Source organism: Molossus molossus, unplaced genomic scaffold, assembly GCF_014108415.1.
Source record: "Molossus molossus isolate mMolMol1 unplaced genomic scaffold, mMolMol1.p scaffold_m16_p_18, whole genome shotgun sequence".
In the NCBI taxonomy this organism is placed as follows: domain Eukaryota; kingdom Metazoa; phylum Chordata; class Mammalia; order Chiroptera; family Molossidae; genus Molossus; species Molossus molossus.
In genome coordinates, this window is record NW_023425353.1 from 39485522 (window position 1) to 39506065 (window position 20544).

Consider the following 20544-nt stretch of genomic DNA (forward strand, 5'->3'; position numbering starts at 1 on the left):
ACTACAAGTGGAAGATTTGCTCATAAATACCCTAAAACCCTTGAAATTGTTGATTCAATTAATTATAGCTCCTTATAATCTTTTTAACACAATTAATGTCATTAATATTATCTTCTTGCCCTGGCCAGGTAGCTCAGTTGGTTACGAGCGTCATCCTGATATAACCAAGGTTGCAGGTTCGATTCCTGGTCAGGGCACATACAAGAAACAACCAATGAGTGCATAAATAAGTAAAACAACAAATCCATGTTTATCTCTCTCTCTTCTCTGCCCCCTTCCTCCCTCTCTCTAAAATCAACTTTAAAAATTAGGAAAAAAAACAACAACACCATCATGTATTTTAAAATATATATTATCTTCCTAAAATTCATCTGGAACAAAGATAAATTTCTGTTTAACCTAAGTAAAACATAATGTAAGAATTAATTTCATTTTTGTACTATGTATACTTATATAAAAAAGATATTCTCTATTAAGATAGCATCAGATACGCAACAATGAAAGATTGCACCACAAACATTACATTTTAAAAAATCTTCAAAATTAATTTCAGTGCATGCATGACAACATGAAAAATACCAAATGCATAACGGTGGTAAATTGTGGAGAGGGAGGGAAGGAATGGGATCAGGTAGATTATGCAAGGGGACTATAGGTAAACCTGTAATTTTATGTTTCTTAAAAAAATAAAGCCTTAGCCCTGGCCAGTTTGGTTCAGCAGTTAGAGCATGGGCCCTTGGACTGAAGAGTCCAAAGTTTATTCCCTGTCAAGGGCATGTACCTGGGTTGCAAGTTCAATCTCTGGCCCCATTTGGGGTTGTGTGGGAGGTAACCAATTTATGTGTGTGTCTCTCTCACATCAATGTTTCTCTTTCTCTCTCTCTACCCCCTTCCATTCTATTTTAAAAAATCAATGAAAAAATATCCTTAGGTGAGGATTACCAAAAATAAATAAATAAAACTCTAAAGCAATGACATATTACTTAATATTATGTTTTATTTGATAAAATTGAGTGGTGGTTATATAAATGTTCATTAAATTATTCTCTCTTCTCATTTGTATATTGAGAATATTTCATAATAATTTTCAAGAAATTAAAAAATATATATATAGTTTAACAAAAAGTGTGTTTTAAAAATCTATAGAGAGGAGACGTCCAGTGCTAGACAAGACTGGGTCAGCCCACTACAGCCTCGCTCTCCCACTGACTACAACAGAAAATTCGTGAATAGAAAAAGCAACTTGCCCTGGCCGGTTTGGCTCAGCGGTTAGAGCGTCGGCCTGCAGTCCAGAGAGACCCGGGTTTGGTTCCCGCTAAGGGCACGTACCTCAGTTGCAGTTTGTCCCCAGCCTCGGTTGGGTCATGCAGGTGGCAACCACCTGATGTGTCCCTTTCACATCGAAGTTTCGCTCTCTCTCTCTCTCCCTCCCTCTCTATCTGAACAAAACATCGAAAAATGTCCTTGGGTGAGGCTAAAAAAAACAAAAAAGGAAAAGCAACTACTTGAGGATTCTGACACCTAAACAATAGTAGGTATATTGGGAGGGGAGTCAAACATGCCCACACAAGGGGTGAGTTTCCAAGGTCTCCCCTCCTCCGTATCTCCGGGCTTTGACCCAGGGCAGCCCCAGTTTCAGAACTGGAGGGCAGCAAAATCCTGTCCTGCGGCCAGAGGGTCAGGAAAACGGGCCTCAACAAGCTGGAGAACACAGGGAAAGCTCAGAATTCTCTTTTTCCCTTTCTCGCTCTCCCAGCCATGCTGAGGGCAGCCCTGTTGCACAGCAGCATTATGGTAGCTCCCAAGCAGCTACATTCCAAGAAAAACATAATTTTCAGGCAAGAAGAACTAAATGAATCCCGTCGTCTGAAGCATTTGGGGCAATCCCCTTTGTTTTTTATCGTTCTTTCTTTCTGCCACTTTGCCTCAGCCACGGCCAGGAAAAGGGACTCCTGGAAATCAGAAGGGGAGGGGGACGAATTTCCTAGAGAGAAAAAAAATCCCTAATTCTGGACGTGACCAGCACATGTCTGGGGCACTCCTGGGCTGTGCGTGTGCAGACAGACCACAGCAAAGGCTTTGTCACTGAAGTGACCCTGGAACTACTGCCCACAGGGGGCCAGAGCGTGCAGTCTGAACATAACCACACTAGCTGCTTGCTAAAAAAAATAACACAAAGATTTCAATATAACCTGCATTTCACAACATGATATTCAAAATTCCAGGATACAATCCAAAATTAATACACAAAGAACCAGGAAAATGAGACCAGTTCTCAAAAGGAAAGATAATGAATAGACGCTAATTCTATGATGACCCAGATGTTGGCATTGGTAAACAAAGACTTTCAAGCAACTATTATAACTATGTTCCATAAGGTAAACAAAAATGCTCTTGAAATACATGGGAAGATAAAAGTTTTCAGCAGAAATAAAAAATATAAAAGAGACCAAAGGACTAAAAAGAATCAAACAGCCCAGCCAGTGTAGCTCAGTGGATTGAGTGTTGTCCCATGGACTGAGAGGTCCTGGTTCCATTCCCGGTCAGGGCACATGCCCAGGTTGTGGGCCTGATCCCCAGTGGGGGGCATGCAGGAGGCGGCCAATCAATGTTTCTCTCTCACATCGATGTTTCTATCTCTCTCTCTAGAAAATCAATAAAAACATCTTTTAAAAAAGAAGAACTGAACAGATTCAGGGACCTATGAGACATTATCAACATTTCTAATACTTGTATTATTCTAAGAGAGGAAAAAGAGATTGGTGTAGAAAAAAATATTTGAAAAAATAATGACCAAAATCTTTCCAAATTTGGTGAAAGACACCAATGTACAGATTCTAGAAGATTAGAAAACACCAAACAGGATAAACTAGAAGAAAATCATATCCAGACACATCATAATCAAACTGCTGAAAACCAAAGAAAAAGAAAAATCTTGACAGCAGCCACGAAAAAACAACATACTACATATAGGGGAACAACAATTAAATGACTGTAAATTTCTCATCTGACACCATGAGCGTCAGGAGCCAGTGGACAACATCTTTGAAATGCTGAAAAGTCTAAAAAGAAACAGGTGTGCTTAAAATTATATGATTCTTTCAGAGCTTCTAGATTCATTAAAGTTACATAATAATTTAAATTAGCCTAAATCTGCCCAGCCATTGCATTTAAAAGCTGGAATGCTACGCACCTGGATCTGGCAGCACCTACACAATTTGGATGATTGTCAGGGATAACACCCTTTCCCATGGGGGTGGGCAAAAATGGCAATTTACACTGCTCCACCAATTTCCTGAGTCCCTCCTCTGCACGGGCATAAGCAGCACCTATAAGAAATGTAAATGTATTGGACAAGTCAGTTAAGCTCCAGACACTCACCCTTAAAACCGTTCATGTGAAATTGCTTTTAGAACTTCTCAAATATTCTCCTGCTTATACAGGACGTAAACTCAAACCAAATGACTATAGTTTCTCTCTTTGGTATTTAAAAATGTTTAAGAAAGCAATAGCTCTGCCCTGGCTGGTGTGGCTCAGTTGGATGGAATGTCATCCCATGCTCCGAAAAGTCGTGGCTCAATTCTCGGTCAGAACGCATATAGGAGGTGGCTGATTGATGCCCCCCCCCTTCTTCTCTCTCTAAAATCAATAGAAACATATCTTTGGGTAAGGATTAAGAAAAAAAGAAAGCAATAGTTCTAATTTCTCCTCCAATAATATTCTCAATTATTCTAAAGAATGTCTCCCTCAAAACAAAAGTTGTGTCTCACATCTCTTGCTGCTCTCAATTGCCCGTTCTCCTGAATTACTACTCACAATTCCCTGAACATACTATCTTCACTCATAGGCCCAGGTAGCCAAGAAAGAACTTTGCCCTCCCAGGGAAGGCTCTCTCTAACCTTACACATTGCTCCCCACCACCAGCTAACCTGGACTGCAATCTCCCAGTGTAGGCACAGAAATTCTAACAAGGGGCATCCGTTTCTAAAGCTCTGCAGATCTCTCCATAGGCCCGTGAGGGTAACAGGACTAACCCAAGTGAACTACATCTCATTTGTCTGTACAGTGTGTGTGCCCGCAGAATAACCACATGCCCCACTTCAGTGACACTCAACAATTCACTGTTTGAATATAGAGATGATTTCATTTCTAATGTCATCAAGGCCACTATATTTCTTTTCAGTTATTTAGTTTTATACTCTTTTTCGGGGCTAGTAAAATATTATTCCATATTCAGAACTTACAACCCTCTACTGAATCCCAGTAAATAGTAGTGTATGTCCAGATTCAATATAATGTTCCCCTCATAAAACTACCTTAGAAAAATCTTTTCTCATACATGTAGGATGAAAAGTAGTTCCTTTTTCTCATCCAGGAAGGTTCCTTGTATTCCCCTTCTTACTGCAATATATTTGCCCACCCAGTTCTCTCTTCCCAAACTGCCCTCATTCCCTTTGTCCACTCAGTGACCTTTCACACATTTTTTCAAGGTGCAGCCTCAGTGTCATCTCTTCTGGGCAGTCTGTCCACACTAACCAACTACATGAGCAAATTGCTGCTTCCCGTGAGAATCCACCTCACCTCATTATACACACCACTTAAGAGTCTACTGCATTTATCTGTTACCAGGTCTATCTCCCTGTAGGTAGGGGGACCATGACTCCTCGGTATACCTCAAAAACGTTTTCTATACTCCCTGCCTTATAATCACTCATTAAATATTGGTTAGAGGAAGAATGAAAACTAGCATCCACTAAACTCTTTCTACTTATTGTTTATTCAAGTATAACAATACTGCTGAGGTAGTTAAAAATCTCTTTTTCACAAGTGAGGTTTTTGAGACTCAAAGCAGTTGTTTGCCAAGCTCAGAGAGCTAGAACATCATACTTCCTTTTCCTGCTGTTGTCCACCATTTCCATTAAAACAATTCTTAGTTTCTATGTAGCTAGTTCCTTAGTCATGCACAACTGACTAACATGGTCATAAGAGATTCATAGCCTCCTCAGTTCTAGAGCAAAGAATGAATACCATAATAAATTGCCGAAAGGAGTATAAAATTGGAACAATACCTAGGAGAAACCAATTTGACAATATACACCAAAAGCCTTAAAATATGATTACCTTTTAACTTAGCTAATTTCTTTTTGGGAATCTGTATTATCTCCTAAATATGGGAAAAGCTTTAAGCACAAAAATGTTTGTCACAGCTATTCTAAACAAACGAACAAACAAACAGAAACTGGCAAAGATTTACATATCCGCCAGTAAAGTGTTAGTATATACATGGATAGACATTAAAAATTAAATTTAGGGGAAAAAAAATTAAGACCATGACAAAAATGCTGTTACAATGTTAAATGAATTAAGTAGACTATAAAACTGTCTATGACTCATAATCACAATATATAAAATATACACGCCAAAGCAATAGAAAAGTACTACCTGTTTAAAATGGTTGTTTTTGGATGAAGGGATTTCTTTCTAATTTTCTGGATTTTTCCAACATTTTTATAAATTTTCTTTTATAATGGAAAAAAACACATTGTACTCATAAGACCAAAGAAATGCAACAGGTGATAGTCCCTTAAAAGGACAAGAATGGGCATTCCAAAACAATTCAATGATGTAAACACTAGTCAATAATGCTTTACTGGATGAAGAGAACTCTTGTTCCCATTTCAAATATTAGAGTGGATGTTAATAATGAAGGCAACTTGGAAACAGAATCAGCATTCCTCCAAAAGCCTAGCAAGATTTAGAGTCCGTTCAACCTACCTTTCCCGATGATCAGAAGGGGACGCTTGGCATTCCTAATGACAGAGGCTGCCCTATGCACAGCAGAAGCTTCTGCCATACTAACAGGAGGTGGCATGCAACACTCCACATACCTGGAAATAAAGAGTTCTTTCAAATTTTTTATTGTGAAAATATCAAATATATACAAAGGTAGAAAAAAAACAGTACAATAAATTCCATATTCCCACCTTGTAGATGGAACAGTAGCATCATTTTACCACATTTGCTTCATAAACACACACAAACATGCATATACAATTTTTTTCCTGAACCATTTTAAAGTAAATTATAGGCATCAAGACTTAAAAACTTCCCCATGCAGTTCTAAAAGATACACTGTCTCCTATATAACCAAAATATACTTATCACATCTAATAAATTCACAGTTATTCACTAGTCATCTAATAGTCAATCAAATGAGTATAATTTCATTTTCAGGAAATGTGAATTAATGGCTTTACATTGCAGTAGTAGTTGTTGTAGTAACAGTAAAAACATACTAAAAGCTAATATTTAATACCTACTATGTGCCATTTATTCTCATGTAAATTTCAAAACAATGATGTTTGGTATTACCATTATCTTTATTTCACCACTGGGGGGAAAAAATTCAGAAAGTAAGTAACTTGCCCAGGGACCAGGGTAGGGGTCAGAGACTGGACAGAACTAGGTCATTCTGCCTCTAAAGTCCATGCTTTTAACTACTTCACTGTATTTCCACTCACTGAATAAGTCAATATTTTAGTACCACAATATGCATTAGTAAAAGAAATATTAAAACTGTATAGTAAAGTATTTCTGGACACCAAGTCCTCAGTGTTTTAATTTATTTATTTTAATTAGTGAACACCGTACTGTTCAAAACTTGAACATTATAATACAAAAAAAGGACATTCAGATCTTCACAGAATTTTTAAGGAAGGCTTACAGAGTTAACTTACCTGAGGCTCATCTCTCCCTCTCCAGTCCAATATTATTTTGAGTATCATGTTCAGGTATTACGCAGCATAGACATCCTTTTGGTCTGACTCTCCCAAATAGAAACCACTCTTTGGTATACTGAGTATACAGAAATGCCCACTTTCTCTCTGTAGTCACTAGAAGGCTACTTGGCCCACAATAGCAGGCATGCACTAAGTGGTACCCAGGGTGATGCATTAACCCAAGTATACATCCTTAACAGGGGTGACTAAGATATCAGTGAAAAATGTTTCTGTACTTACTGTTCACTCAGTGTTTATTTAAGGAATAAACATCTGGCGTTGGCATGTTTTTAAACCACTGAGACAGGCAGATTAAAATTTGTTATGTTGAGTTCCAATAATTTTCAACAGTCCCCTCACCTCTTGGTTTACACTATAAAGACTCTAAATAGTCATACTACATTAATGAAGATGCATTATCTATGGGTACTGAAAGAATGATTTCAAATGAGGAGTTCAGGAAGGTCCAAGTATTTGATTTAGTAATTAAACCCAAAATAATTACTAAATAATACAATGTTAATTAGAGAAGCTCTCTGGTTAGGATTCGGTTCAATTACTAAATCATCAAAAGTTAAGATTAACTTATAAATTGCTAAGTAAATTTTTTTAAAGGTAAACATTATAATAACACAATTAAGAAAAAATCTAGCCTAACTATTACTCACTTTATAGAATTCACATTCACCTGGAGAGTCACAAAATCTGCAGGTATGTCAACATAGCAAGCACCTGGACGGCCGTAAATACTGCTCCTTACCGCCTAAATTCATTGCAAATAGAAGAAAATGTTTAAAACATCTCAATCCTTATTATCATATTCCACTCAAAGCTTAAAACTATGAAATAAATAGTTTTAATTTTTCTGGACATCCTTAGTTGGAGAAGTGAACAATTTTAATTAAACGTGAAGTACCCTCTATTAATTCTATAAACAATTGACCCTTAAACAATGTTAATTAGGGTTGGGGCACCGATCCCCAATGCAATCAAAAAGTATAACTTTTCACCCCGGCCGGTTTGGCTCAGCAGTTAGAGCATTGGCCCGTGGACCGAAGAGTCGCGGGTTCGATTCCAGTCAAGGGCACGTATCTAGGTTGCAGTTTGTCCCTGGCCCTGGTCAGGGTAGAGCAGGAGGCAGCCAGCTGATGTGTCCCTCTCACATCGATGTCTCTCTCCCTCCCTCCCTCCCACTCTACCTGAAGATAAAGATAAATAGAAAAATACCTTGGGTAAGGATTAAAAAAAAGTATAACTTTTTTTTTTAATCCTCACCCGAGGACATTTTTGCATTAATCTTAAGATAAAGTGGGAGGGAGAAAGGGAGGAAGAGAGAGAGAGAAACATCAATGTGAGAGAGACACATCCAGTGGTTGCCACCTACATGACCCCAACCGGGGCCAGAGACAAACTGCAACCGAGGTACGTGCCCTTAGCAGGAACCAAACCCAGGACTCTCTGGTCCACGGGCTGATGCTCTAACTGCTGAGCCAAACTGGCCAGGGCAAAAAAGTATAACTTTTGACTCTCCCAAAACTTAACTACTAAATAGCCTACTTTTGATCTTATCAATAACATAAACAGTCAATTCACACACACACACACACATATATATATGTATTATATATTGTATTCCTCAATTCCACACACACATATATATATGTATTATATATTGTATTCCTCAATACATATATAATATATGTATTATATATTGTAAGCTAGAAAAGGTGTTATTAGGAAAATCATAAAGCAGAGAAAATACATTTTCAGTACTGTATGTACTTATTGAAAAAATCCACATACAAGTGGATTGGCACAGTTCAAACTCATATTGTTCAAGGTTCTACTGTATTTTAAAAGAGATCTTTGTTTAGCCCTGGCCGGTTTGGCTCAGCGGTTAGAGCGTTGGCCTGCGGTCCGAAGAGACCCGGGTTCGGTTCCCGCTTAGGGCACATACTTCGGTTGCAGTTTGTCCCCAGCCCTGGTTGGTCATGCGGGTGGCAGCCACTTGATGTGTCCCTTCACGTCGATGTTTCTCTCTCTCTCTCCCTTCCTCTCTCTCCCTCCCACTCTATCTGTACAAAAAAAATAAAAGAGATCTTTGTTTAAAAGGATAGAGATAAGAAAGTAAATACTCGCTTATAGCTTTAAAATTCACATTCTATTACATTTTAGTCTTAGAAATGATCTACTGGGTTCTGTCAGACAAGTCTTCATGACATGTGCTTCCTAATCCTAATGACTTGGCAGTTTTCAGAAACTGTGATGTTGTAACATGAGTCAAATGATTTCTATAACACATGGTTTTGAAAAAGTTCAAATGTAACTTCACATAAATTTAGTTGGTTAACTAAAATTATAATATGCTGTTTAATCAACTAAGTCATGTTTTCTTCTTGGTTTTTTAAATTATTTTGGGAGTTTTATGTTTGTTTGTTTTTAATTAACTCATTTTTTATTACAAATGTCACCCCCCCTTATTGCACTGTGTCCGTTGGTTATGCATATATGTACATAAGTTCTTTGGTTTGAGTAGACAGGTTTGTACGCATTGGTACTAATTTTCAAAAACAATCTTTTGCAAAAGCATTAAAGAAAGGGCACTTAGGGTTCCACTCTATCTTTCTTTTTACTTTTCCATAATTTAAAAAAAATTTTTTTAACTAAAGTATAGTAAGAACTTTTTTTTTCAAAAATAACTTATTTTATCTGTTTCTATAATTAAATATGTCAGTGAACATTAAAATGTATACATCTCTAGCCCTGGCTGGTATGGCTCAGTGGTTGGAGTTCGGCCTATGGACCAAAGAGTCGCGGGTTCAGTTCTGGTCAAGGGCACGTACCTCAGTTGTGGTTTGTCTCTTGCCCTCCCTCCCACTCTCTCTGAAGATAAATGAAAAAAATACCCTCAGGTGAGGATTATGTATACATCTCTTTAATAATATTATTTTTAACTATCTGAATATGTTCCAAATTGTTACTCATTCAACTGAGAATAAAAATGACACAGATATGAGCAACTGAGAAAAGCCAGTGACTTGGAGGGCTTGAATTAAATACCGTACCTTTTCGATGACAGATGGAATAGCTGCTATGCTGCTTGGCCGGACAGAGAACTTACTATATAACCTACAAGCTTCAACCTACATGCAAAAAGAAAAACGCTTAAGATTCAGTTCACAGACCACATTACTGTTCTGAGGAAAGACAAGATGTTAATTCATTACTTTCTATTGTGTTCTGAGGCAAGATGGAGACAATGCATTACCTGGACTGTTTCTTAAAAGCCTATGCAAAGCGAAATCAAATTTCTGCCTCAGATTCAGGAATCAAATCAACACAAGACACCATTTTCATTTCTCAAATTAGCAAAAATGAAAAACTCAGATAATACATAGCATTTACCACAACACAGGAAAACAGGCACTCACTGCTGGTGAGAGTATACATGGGAAGGGAAGTTGACAGTGTCTTGTAAAAATTAATATAAGTATATCCTTAGACCCATAAATTCCACAGCCAGGAATACACAACTTCATCTGTTACATCTAGTTACAATATTAATCTATTCTTACATTTTTGCCAGTTTTCCTGGTGTATATTTTGTTGGTATGCTGTTTGAGTCATGTAAATTCAGTAGTGTTAATTTTTCACTATTTAATGTACTTTGAAGCATTATATAGAAACTGTTTCTCTTGATACTTCTTGGTATAAAATCTATGGAACTAGTAATCTTAGTCCCACAAGCATGATACAATTAAGATTACTCCCCAACTGTCAGTCTGTTCATAGTCATGTCGTTTAATTTTAAATATTTCTACAAGAAACTGATATTTGGATCTTTCTCTTCAAACTTTTAATTTCATCTAATAAACTTCTATTATTTTCCTTTTCAGGAAAAAATATTTGTAATGGACATTATCCTCTGCTTCTTTTTATCTATAAAGTTTTTGTAGTAACTTTAAATTTTCTTTTACATACTTATCTACTCTACTTATTTTTCAAATACATATATCAGCATCTTTTAAATAACTATTGTTATTCTCTACTGTTAACTAGGTAAAACTTCAATTACCTTTCAAGAGTATAAAAATATAGTGTTTTTTTATATTAATATCTAGTTTAAATCATGTACAAAATTATATATTTATATTTTGAAGTTCTCACGATTCCAGATGTACTGACGCATTTTGCCTAATGGTTTTAACTTTGTGCTGTAAATGCTTAAATATATTCATATCTTAAGTGTTAATAATCATTCACTCTCACCTATTTGCCTTCTACAACTATTCTTAAAACTGTAGCATTCATTGACAAATTTTTTCAAGTTCTTAAAAATGTTCAAATACTTTCCTTTAGCCTTCCAAAATAAAAACAAACTTGTCGCCCTGGCCGGTTTGGCTCAGCGGTTAGAGCGTCGGCCTGCGGTCCTGAGAGACCCGGGTTCGGTTCCCGCTAAGGGCGCGTACCTCGGTTGCAGTTTGTCCCCGGCCCTGGTCGGTTGTGTGGGTGGCAGCCACTCGATGTGTTCCTTTCGCATCGATGTTTCTCTCTCTCTCTCTGTTCCTCTCTCTCCCTCCCACTCTACCTGAACAAAAAATGGAAAAATGTCCTCGGGTGAGGATAAAAAAAAAACAAAAACAAAAACAAACTTGTCCACAGTACCGGTAGTTATTTTGAATAGGATTTTTCCTCTCAACATTTTATTTCCCAAAGTCGGAGAGGCATAGTCCAAAACCACTTTTATTCTTTTGACTCTTTGAAGAACCTATTTTTAGAATTTAAAAGCCTGACAAACAGGTATATTTCTTAGAAGACTGCTTGTAAGCAGAGCCTAAGCTTTCATAATATCCACACTGAAATTGTCTTGTAGTTCAGGAATTTTACCTTTAAATTACTTCTGGCAACTCTCTTTCATTTTAATTCTTTATTTTGTAGACAGGACTTTTATTTCTTCTCCATAAATCTTTCATGCATTTATTTATTTAAAACTTATAGTTGACATACAATGTTCTTCTCCATAAATCTCACTAGTGTGTAATTATGCTACTGAACTCAAGAGGAAACTCTCAGAGCGAGTACCTGAGGGAACTCCTGGAAGGCCCCCATTGTCTCCTGACTTCTTTCAGAGGAACCGCCAATCACAATCAAGGGCCTGAAATATTCATTTTTTTTAAAAGAGAGAATTACAGATTAGATCAACTTGTAAAATACTCAGCAGAGTGGCTAATTAATAATAAACACTCAATGAATGTTAAAAAAGAGAATGAGAATTACATTTTCCCTTAAAAACTATAGATTTTAAAAGATTTAGGAAATAAGCTGATGTGAGAGAACCCTTCCTCAATTTCAGAATCATCTGTAGTAAATGTTTTTCATTTTCAGAAATTTATGGTGAATGTTTTTCCTCCATGCCACTCTCTCCTCCGCCCCTTTTGGATGCTGATGCTAAACTTCTAGGTGTGGTAATATAAAATTCATTTGTATGCCCTTCCTATTATTTTTGGGATTAAGAGAAGAAAATTTTTTTCACACTTTCCTAAGTGAGTCTACTTGAAAATGGCAGAATAAGGGAAATTCCTCAGCAATAAAATAGTTATCCTTCAAGAAGAAGAAAAAGAATGTGGCAAAGCTAAACTTATTTAAAAAAAAATATCAGACCCAAAAGTAAATAAGAAAGAGAAAGACCAGAAAGGAAGAAAGGGTAGAAAGAACTATAAGAAACACAGGGCAAGAAGGAAAACAATGCCCTTCCCACTAGGAAGATTGCACACTTTATGAAATGATGAAAAGATAATCCATTTAACATTAACTTATTGGTCAAGTACCATAGATGGGGTTAAGGACAAGGTCAAAGAGTAAGTACTAAGCAGCTTATAAAACAAACTCAATAAATAAAAGAATTTCAATTACCTTGCTAATTATGTAAGAAAAGATGAAGAATTAAATACATTCTTTTTGTTTTGTTTTACTTTTTGTTTTTTTTTATCCTCACCCGAGAACATTTTTGCATTTATCTTCAGATAGAGTGGAATGGAGGTGGGGGGCGGGGGAGAAAACATCGATGTGAGAGAGACATACCAAGTGGTTGCTACCCACACGATCTTAACCAGGGCCGGGGACAAACTGCAACTGAGGTACGTGCCATTAGTGGGAACCGAACCCAGGACTCTCTGGTCCGCAGGCCGACGCTCTAACAGCTGAACCAAACTGGCCATGGCTTAAATACATTCTTGAATGCTGATCTGGGATCTTTAAAAATTAATTCTTCACTTAAAGAAAATGATGCATACATTCACCTACATATATAGATATAGATATACAGGGGTGGGCAAAAGTAGGGGATTTTTGCCATTGTGACATTCTTTTGAGTTAATAAAGCTATTGTAATAATCATAACCCGCATGTCTTTTTCCATAAAAACAACTGTAAATCTACTTTTGTCCACCCCTATATATGGGTATTCCAAGATGTTAACAGTGTTTATCTCTAGGTAAAGGAATTAATGATAGTTTTAAATGTTCTTCCTCATATTTTTCTTAATTTATTTTTTACTAAGCAATTCTCTTAAGCATTTGATTCCAAGTCTTCCCACCCCAGATCAGCAGTTGCTCCACCACATAAAATCATGCACTGACATTTTTGAGAAAATGTTTTCAATAATAACAATCTAATTACCAACAGTTCATGTTTGCATTTGCCATACCACCCAAGGCGTGCACGAGACCCGGGCCAGAAACAACAAGGCATACTCCCGGCCTAAAAGTAAAACAATTCATCTTATTAAAAGTAGGTCAAATGCAATACTTGATTCATACCACTTAGGGTAAAACATGGTAACCTTCTTGGACTTAAAAGGAAGGGACATATAGATCTTTCTACAATTGGTAAAACAATTATTAAAATATTTTTGAATTAGAAAAAAAAAAAGAAAGATATCAGTCTTCCTGCAAGAAATAAGGTACCTATCATCTTCACATTGTATTTCACTAACCTCTTCATATTTTTCTCCTATTATATTTGGCTAAATCACACTGACTACATACAAAAGCAAAATTCTGACTACTGAGTACATTTTTTAATGAAAAAAAGAAGTGTTTTTAATTTTTTTTCTTAACAAGTAAATATAATGTCAATTGATTTCTGACAGAGATTCTGAAATGTAGTGTTCTGTCCAAATTTTTTAAATTGAACTTAAATGCTTTACCCTAAACAACTTTCTAAAGTTTAAAACCCCAAGGAAACGGTATAATCATATAATTCAGATTGTCACTTTACATTTATATTTTCTTAGGAAACTTTGATTAAAACAGCCTTTAAAAGAAATTGAAGTAAAACAAATACTTTAGTTTACCTGCCTGTCAGATATCCAATCGCAGAGGCAGCATAACAAGCCTACAAAGAAAAAACACTGGGACTTGAGCATACTGGGATCCTTGTGGTAAGTACACATATACTAATGTACTAAGTAAGAGACTAGAACTCAATTGTAAAGAAGAAATTGGAACACCTTCCATTTTAACAAATAATGTTCTGCCTATAAATTTCAAATAATGGTTTAGATACTGAACCTAATCTTTAGTACTTCAAGGAATTTGTCTTATGATCCAGTTTATTCATAATATCCTCTTACAATTGCTTAAATATCTTCAGGATCAACAGGAATGTGCTTTTTATTTCTAATATTGGTAATTTGTTTTTATCTCTTTTATTCTTTACTAGTCTTACTTGGGATTTATCAAATGTATCAACCTTTTCAAAGAACTAATTTTGACTTCATTGATTATTTTCTGTTGTTCATTTGTTTTCTATTTCACCTATTTTTACTCTTATATTTATTATTTTACTCCTTTAATTTTGCATTTAATTTAGTTTTCTTTCTAGCTTCTTAAAATTTAAACTTAGAGCATTGGTTTTTTCTTTTTTTTTTTTTTTTTTATCCTCACCCGAGGATATTTTTCCATTTTTTGTACAGATAGAGTGGGAGGGAGAGAGAGGAAGGGAGAGAGAGAGAGAAACATCGATGTGAAGGGACACATCGAGTGGCTGCCACCCGCACGACCAACCAGGGCCGGGGACAAACTGCAACCGAAGTACGTGCCCTTAGCGGGAACCGAACCCGGGTCTCTCCGGACCGCAGGCCGACGCTCTAACCGCTGAGCCAAACTGGCCAGGGCGAGCATTGGTTTTTTTAATCTTCTTTACCAATAGATGCATTTGAAACTATTTCCTCTAAGAATTGCTTTAGCTATCACAAGTTTGGTATCTCATTTTTTCATCATCATTCAATTCAAAATATTTTCTATTTTCCATTGTGATTTCTTCTTCAACACATTGGTCCATAGTGATGTCTCCTTTTTCATTTGTGGTATTAGTAAATTGTATTTTTTCTTTTATTCTTGATCAGTCTACCCTGAAGTTTATTGATTTTATTAATCTTTTCAAATATTTACAAAGTATCAAATGTGTTATTTAATTTTCAAATGTTTGGGGATTTTCTAGTTATCTTTCTGTTACTCAACTCTTGCTTATTTCCATATGGTCAGGTTACATATACCATATGTTTTTGTTTTTTATCCTCACCTGAGGACATTTTTCCATTTTTTGTTCAGACAGAGTGGGAGGGAGAGAGAGGAAGAGAAAGAGAAAGAGAAACATCGACGTGAAAGGGACACATCGAGTGGCTGCCACCCGCACAACCCAACCAGGGCCAGGGACAAACTGCAACTGAGGTACATGCCCTTAGCGGGAACCAAACCCGGGTCTCTCCGGACTGCAGGCTGACGCTCTAACCGCTGAGCCAAACTGGCCAGAGCTACCGTATGTTTTTAATCCTTTGAGATTTCCTTCATGGCCTGCAAATGGTTAGTTTTTACTTTTAAAGTGTACTTCAGTTCATAATGGGAAGAAAGGGGAGGTGCTAAATTAAATACAAGAAAGCCTGGAAAAATCCTTCTTCTTAGTCTGGGACATAATTTTTTCCAGTATTATTTCTTCTCTCTCTTTTAAAATAATAATAATAATAAACTGGGTATTTTTTAACCTCCATTCAACTATTTATTTATTTATTTATTTATTTATTTATTTATTTATTTATTTTAGAGAGAGAAAGGAAAGAAATTGAAATAAAACATGGAGGGAGAAAGAGAGAGAGAGAAACATTGATTTGATGTTCCACTTATTTATGCATTCATTGGATGTTTCTCTGACTGGGGATTGAACCCACACCACTGGCATATTAGGTGGACGTTCTAACCAACTGACCTACCTGGCCAGGGCCCTCCAATCAACTTTATATATGGTATACTGAACTTAAATAAATCCACGTTAAGGACATAAGTGTAAAAATTGACAAATAAACTATAATGAGCCCTGGCTGGGTGGCTCAGTTGGTTGGAGTGTCATCCCATACTCCAAAAGGTTGTGGGTTCAATTCCCAGTTAGGGCACATACCTAGGTTGCAGGTTCGATCCCCAACTGGGGCCCATACAGGAGGCAACCAAGAGATGTTTTTTCCTCTCCCTCCCTCTCTCTTTCTTCCTTCCTCTCTCTAAAAATCAATAAACATATTCTCGGGTGAGGATTTTAAAAAGTAATAAATAAAGAATCATAATCTTAACGGGCACAACTACCATATGCCCACCGAAAAAACTGCACTGTTTCTGCGCTGCTGTTCTCTATTGGCCCTTATCACTTCTCCCTTTTGTACATAAGGCCAAATTCACATAGAACAATAATAAGACAACACCTAAGACATGCAATGCATAAAATGAAATATCTGTTGCAATAAGAACACTTATTTGGACAATGAGGAGCACTGCCCACTTATTAAATAAAGCAGGGTAAAAAATCTTGTGCAGAATGCAAAATACAAAACAACATATAACAAAAATTATATTCCTCTGGTAATAGGTGTCAAAGTTGAAAAGGAACTGGTTTTATGATCATAAAAAAATCTATTTGTCAACTTGGCCAGTGTGGCTCAGTTGGATGAGCGTTGTCCCACGCACCAAGAGGTCACCGGTTCAATTCCTGGTCAGGGCACATGCCTGGGTTACAGGCTTGATCCTGGTGGGGGCCATGCAGGAGGCAGCCCAATCCTTGGTTCTCTCTCATCAATGTTTCTCTCTCTCTCCTTTTCTATCTCTCTCTCTCTAAAATCAATAAAAAGATATATTTTTAAAAAATATATCTATTTCTTTACCAAATTACCTCCACTCACAGGCAGAATAGCATTTGTAGTGCTTAAGAGAGAAGACTCTGGAATCAAACTGTTTTGACTAAAATCTCAGCTCCCCTAATTTCCACTGTGTAATTTTAGCATGTTACTCTGTACCCTGGCTTCCTCATCTATAAAATGAACATAATTTATAGCATTGCTGTGATAATGGAATCAGTTAATACATGCAAAATAATCAAAGTAGTGGCTGTACACAGTAAGCTCTCAATAACACTTACTTTCCTAACAGTCTGCCTACTTCCTGGAAAAGGGGTCCGTATGTGTCTTGATTAATCTAAGGGTCTAATGAAAGACAGGTCACAACCAACTACACCTTTCTCTTTAGTACAGATATGCACTTGGATGCCAAGACCTTTTCTTCTTCTTGAATGGCTTCTGAACCTGGTTTCACATTCTCTAGCTAAGTCTTCCTTTGACTGCTACAAAGAGTCAGGTTGACTGAGGGGCATATGCACTGGGAATGTCCTACAGGCATCTCAAACTCATTATGTCTAAATTTGAACTCATTACCTTTTCCCTCCAAATTGGCTCTTCGTTCTGTATTCCCCATCTGAGTCAATGGCACTATGATCCACCTACTCAGTTAAGCAAGCCCAAAATCTCTACAGCTGGTTTATAAGCTCCTCAAGGACAGGAACTGTCCTTCATCTCCATACCCAGTGGAGTACCCAAACAAAGCACCTGGGACCTAAGGAGGCCTGCAACTAAGCTTATGGGGACTGAAATAAATCTTCAAGCTGCCTTTCTGATCCATGCTCTATACTACCACAAAAATCATCTTTCTAAAGTACAAATCTAATTATGTTGCCCACCTATTTATAAAAATCTTTACAGTCTCAACAAGTGCCTATTGAAAAAATTCCACACTCCTTTTCCAGCTATAGATTCTCTACATCTTCCCCTCAGCCTACCTATCCGGTTTTACTGGCCACCGTGCCTTTAAGCTATCTTGATGGAACAGTATGAGCAAACATTGCCTCTACAGGTAATCTTCTCTGTACTACTCAAAGAGAACTGGTCACCCTCTATATGTTCTGTTCACTATACATGTATCTATTCTGAATTACTATACCAGATACATTTTTTTTTTTAGTATGTCCTGTCCTTACCTTCCCAGACTGTAATCAACTTGAAGATCAAGACTAAACTTCACTGCTTCTTTATATCTACCACAGGTTATGAAACACAGCCCTTGACATGTAGTACTCAATAAATATTTGCTGTATGAAGAAACCAGACATCCCACCACTGGAAAAACAGTAAACTATAAGTTCCCTTAATAGGTCATCAGCTTCATTTTCTCATATAGATGAAAGAACAGAATGTTGTTCCAACTAAGAAAAGAAGGTAGAAGCAACACAAACAAGATCTATTAGCTTTAAGATAAAATATACACACATACACATACACAATTCTCAAACCTTATAGATAAGGAATGTCACTTATTTAATAAAAATGTACTAAGTATCCACATCATGCAAAAGCCCTAACTAAGCCAGGCACTATGGGGACAAAACAAATGAACCACAATTCCTGCTCTCCAGGGACTCAAATTCAATGACAGAGGAAGAGCACCACTTAAGGATATCAAAGTACCTGTCTGGGCAAGAGGTGGCAAGAGCCTGAATTAGAGGGCAACAGTGGGAGTGGAAAGCAGGAATAGTTAGCTTTATTTTATTTTATTTTTTCTTTATTGATTTTAGAGAGAGAGGAAGGGAGAGGGAGAGAGACATAGAAATATCAATGAGAGAGAACACTGATTGGCTGCCTCCTACATGCCCCCACTGGGGATCAGGCCCACAACCTGGGCAAGTGTCCTGACCCGGAACCGAACCGGCGACCTCTTGGTGCATGGGTCAACGCTCAACCACTGAGCCACATCAGCTGGGCAGAAATAGTTCACTTTAGATGGACTGATAGTATATGACATTGCAGAAGTGGGTTCTTGATCTTGAAACCAGAATTTCTGAGAGAAGGGTGAGGCTGCGTTGACAGAGGAAGAACTGAGATTGGGTTGACAAAATGTCCTATCTTCATTTCTCACGCTTCCAAATAAGCCTCTAAGAAAAGTGGCCCCCTCGCCAGTTTGGCTCAGACCAAAGAGCTGTGGGTTCGATTTCGGTCAAGGACACCTACCTCGGTTGCAGTTCAGTCTCCAGCCCTGGTTGGGTCATGTGGGAGGCAACCAGTCGATGTCTCTCTCTCTTCACCCCCCCACCCCCCTTTCTACCTGAAGATAAATGAAAAAATATTCTCCGGTGAGCATAAAAAAATAAAAGAAAAGTGGCAGCGTGTTGTGGTGGAACAAGCACTGGACCGGGATTTAGGACACCTGTGTTCCAATCATGGCTGTACCATCTGTGATATATACAGGGCCACCTGCTATATAACATGAGAGCTGGCCTTCACCCATTCATACTGCAGGTATTCTGAGTACCCATCATGCACAGGAACTACCTAGGGGATACAGATGTGTCAAGAAGAAATAATATCCCTGTCCTCCTGGAGCTCACAGACTAACAGGAAGTCAGAGAAGACAAATAATACACAGAAATAAACACATAACAGGTAGTTATGAGTGAAGGACAGGGGACCCATATTCAGACCTGGAAACTGTCCCAATTCTGACGCTACACTTGGCAGAGCACAGTAGTGTATAATGTAAGAGCACGGACTCCAGACCCAGAGTACCTGGGTTCAAACCCTGACTCCACCATAACAGTTGTCGCCTCAGGCAAGTTACTGAACCTCTGTGTGTCTCACTTTTCTCATCTACTAGGATGAATAGTTCTAGCCTCATTAAGCTGTTGTGATTGGTACGTGGAAAGTATCAGAATAGTCGTAATGAGTGTCTGCAACGAATATCTGCCATTATTAATCAGTAAAAACATGCCCTGGGCTCCCAGCGTCCAAACTTACCGCTTGCTCATTCCTCATCCCGACGTATCTGATGCCCAGTTGCTGGGCAGCAATGGCGATTTCGGTCACTGGGATGCCTACGATGCCAAACATGTACTTCACATCCTGGGGAAATCAAGAGCAGGAGGCTACAAGCCCGGGCCCGGCCACACGGTTCCCCCGGGGGTGCTAAAAGGAAAATCCCACGCGAACCTCCCTCCTTCCCACTCCCACCGTGGTCCTGGTCTCCCACACAGCTCGGCCCCCGCCGGCTGCCGTAGGAGCCGCCTCCTCTGGGCAAGTCAATCGTACTTGCGCTTTCAGGGCCTGGGCGATGACTGTCGCACCAGACACCTGCTCCTCGCTACTGTCGCCGGGCTCTGCTAAGTTCTTTCCCGACATCTCCCACCCAAAAGTTCAACACGCTCTCACAGTCGGCAGCAAAGTGACACGGAGTGGCCCTGCACAAGGACCCAGGAGACACCTCCTCTGATGGACAGGAGGGCAACCAACAGCTTTAAACAACGGGAAGGAGAGGCGGGGCTAAAATTAGTCCACGCTCTGGGGGTGAGACTATACCTACACGCTGTCTCCAATCAGAACCCTGTTGGCCTTTTGCCCGCGCCT

At 38.1% G+C, this 20544-nt stretch overlaps 1 protein-coding gene across 2 annotated transcripts in view; it reads right to left on the bottom strand.

Moving 5' to 3' along the window:
• Nucleotides 1-20376, bottom strand: part of HACL1 (2-hydroxyacyl-CoA lyase 1) — a 36517-nt gene extending 16141 nt beyond the window's left edge. The window contains exons 1-9 of one of the 2 annotated variants that reach the window (XM_036267245.1): nucleotides 20230-20376; nucleotides 19939-20043; nucleotides 14134-14174; nucleotides 13458-13538; nucleotides 11862-11934; nucleotides 9845-9922; nucleotides 7448-7542; nucleotides 5776-5888; nucleotides 3194-3329 (exon numbers count right to left, since the gene is read on the bottom strand). In XM_036267245.1, coding sequence (XP_036123138.1) covers nucleotides 3194-3329; nucleotides 5776-5888; nucleotides 7448-7542; nucleotides 9845-9922; nucleotides 11862-11934; nucleotides 13458-13538; nucleotides 14134-14174; nucleotides 19939-20043; nucleotides 20230-20319 — 812 coding nt within the window. In that variant the 5' untranslated portion in view covers nucleotides 20320-20376. Of the gene's footprint in view, nucleotides 1-3193; nucleotides 3330-5775; nucleotides 5889-7447; nucleotides 7543-9844; nucleotides 9923-11861; nucleotides 11935-13457; nucleotides 13539-14133; nucleotides 14175-19938; nucleotides 20044-20229 lie in introns of those variants that run through there. The other variant, XM_036267246.1, reaches the window with a different exon arrangement.
• Between the last annotated feature and the right edge of the window lie 168 nt (nucleotides 20377-20544).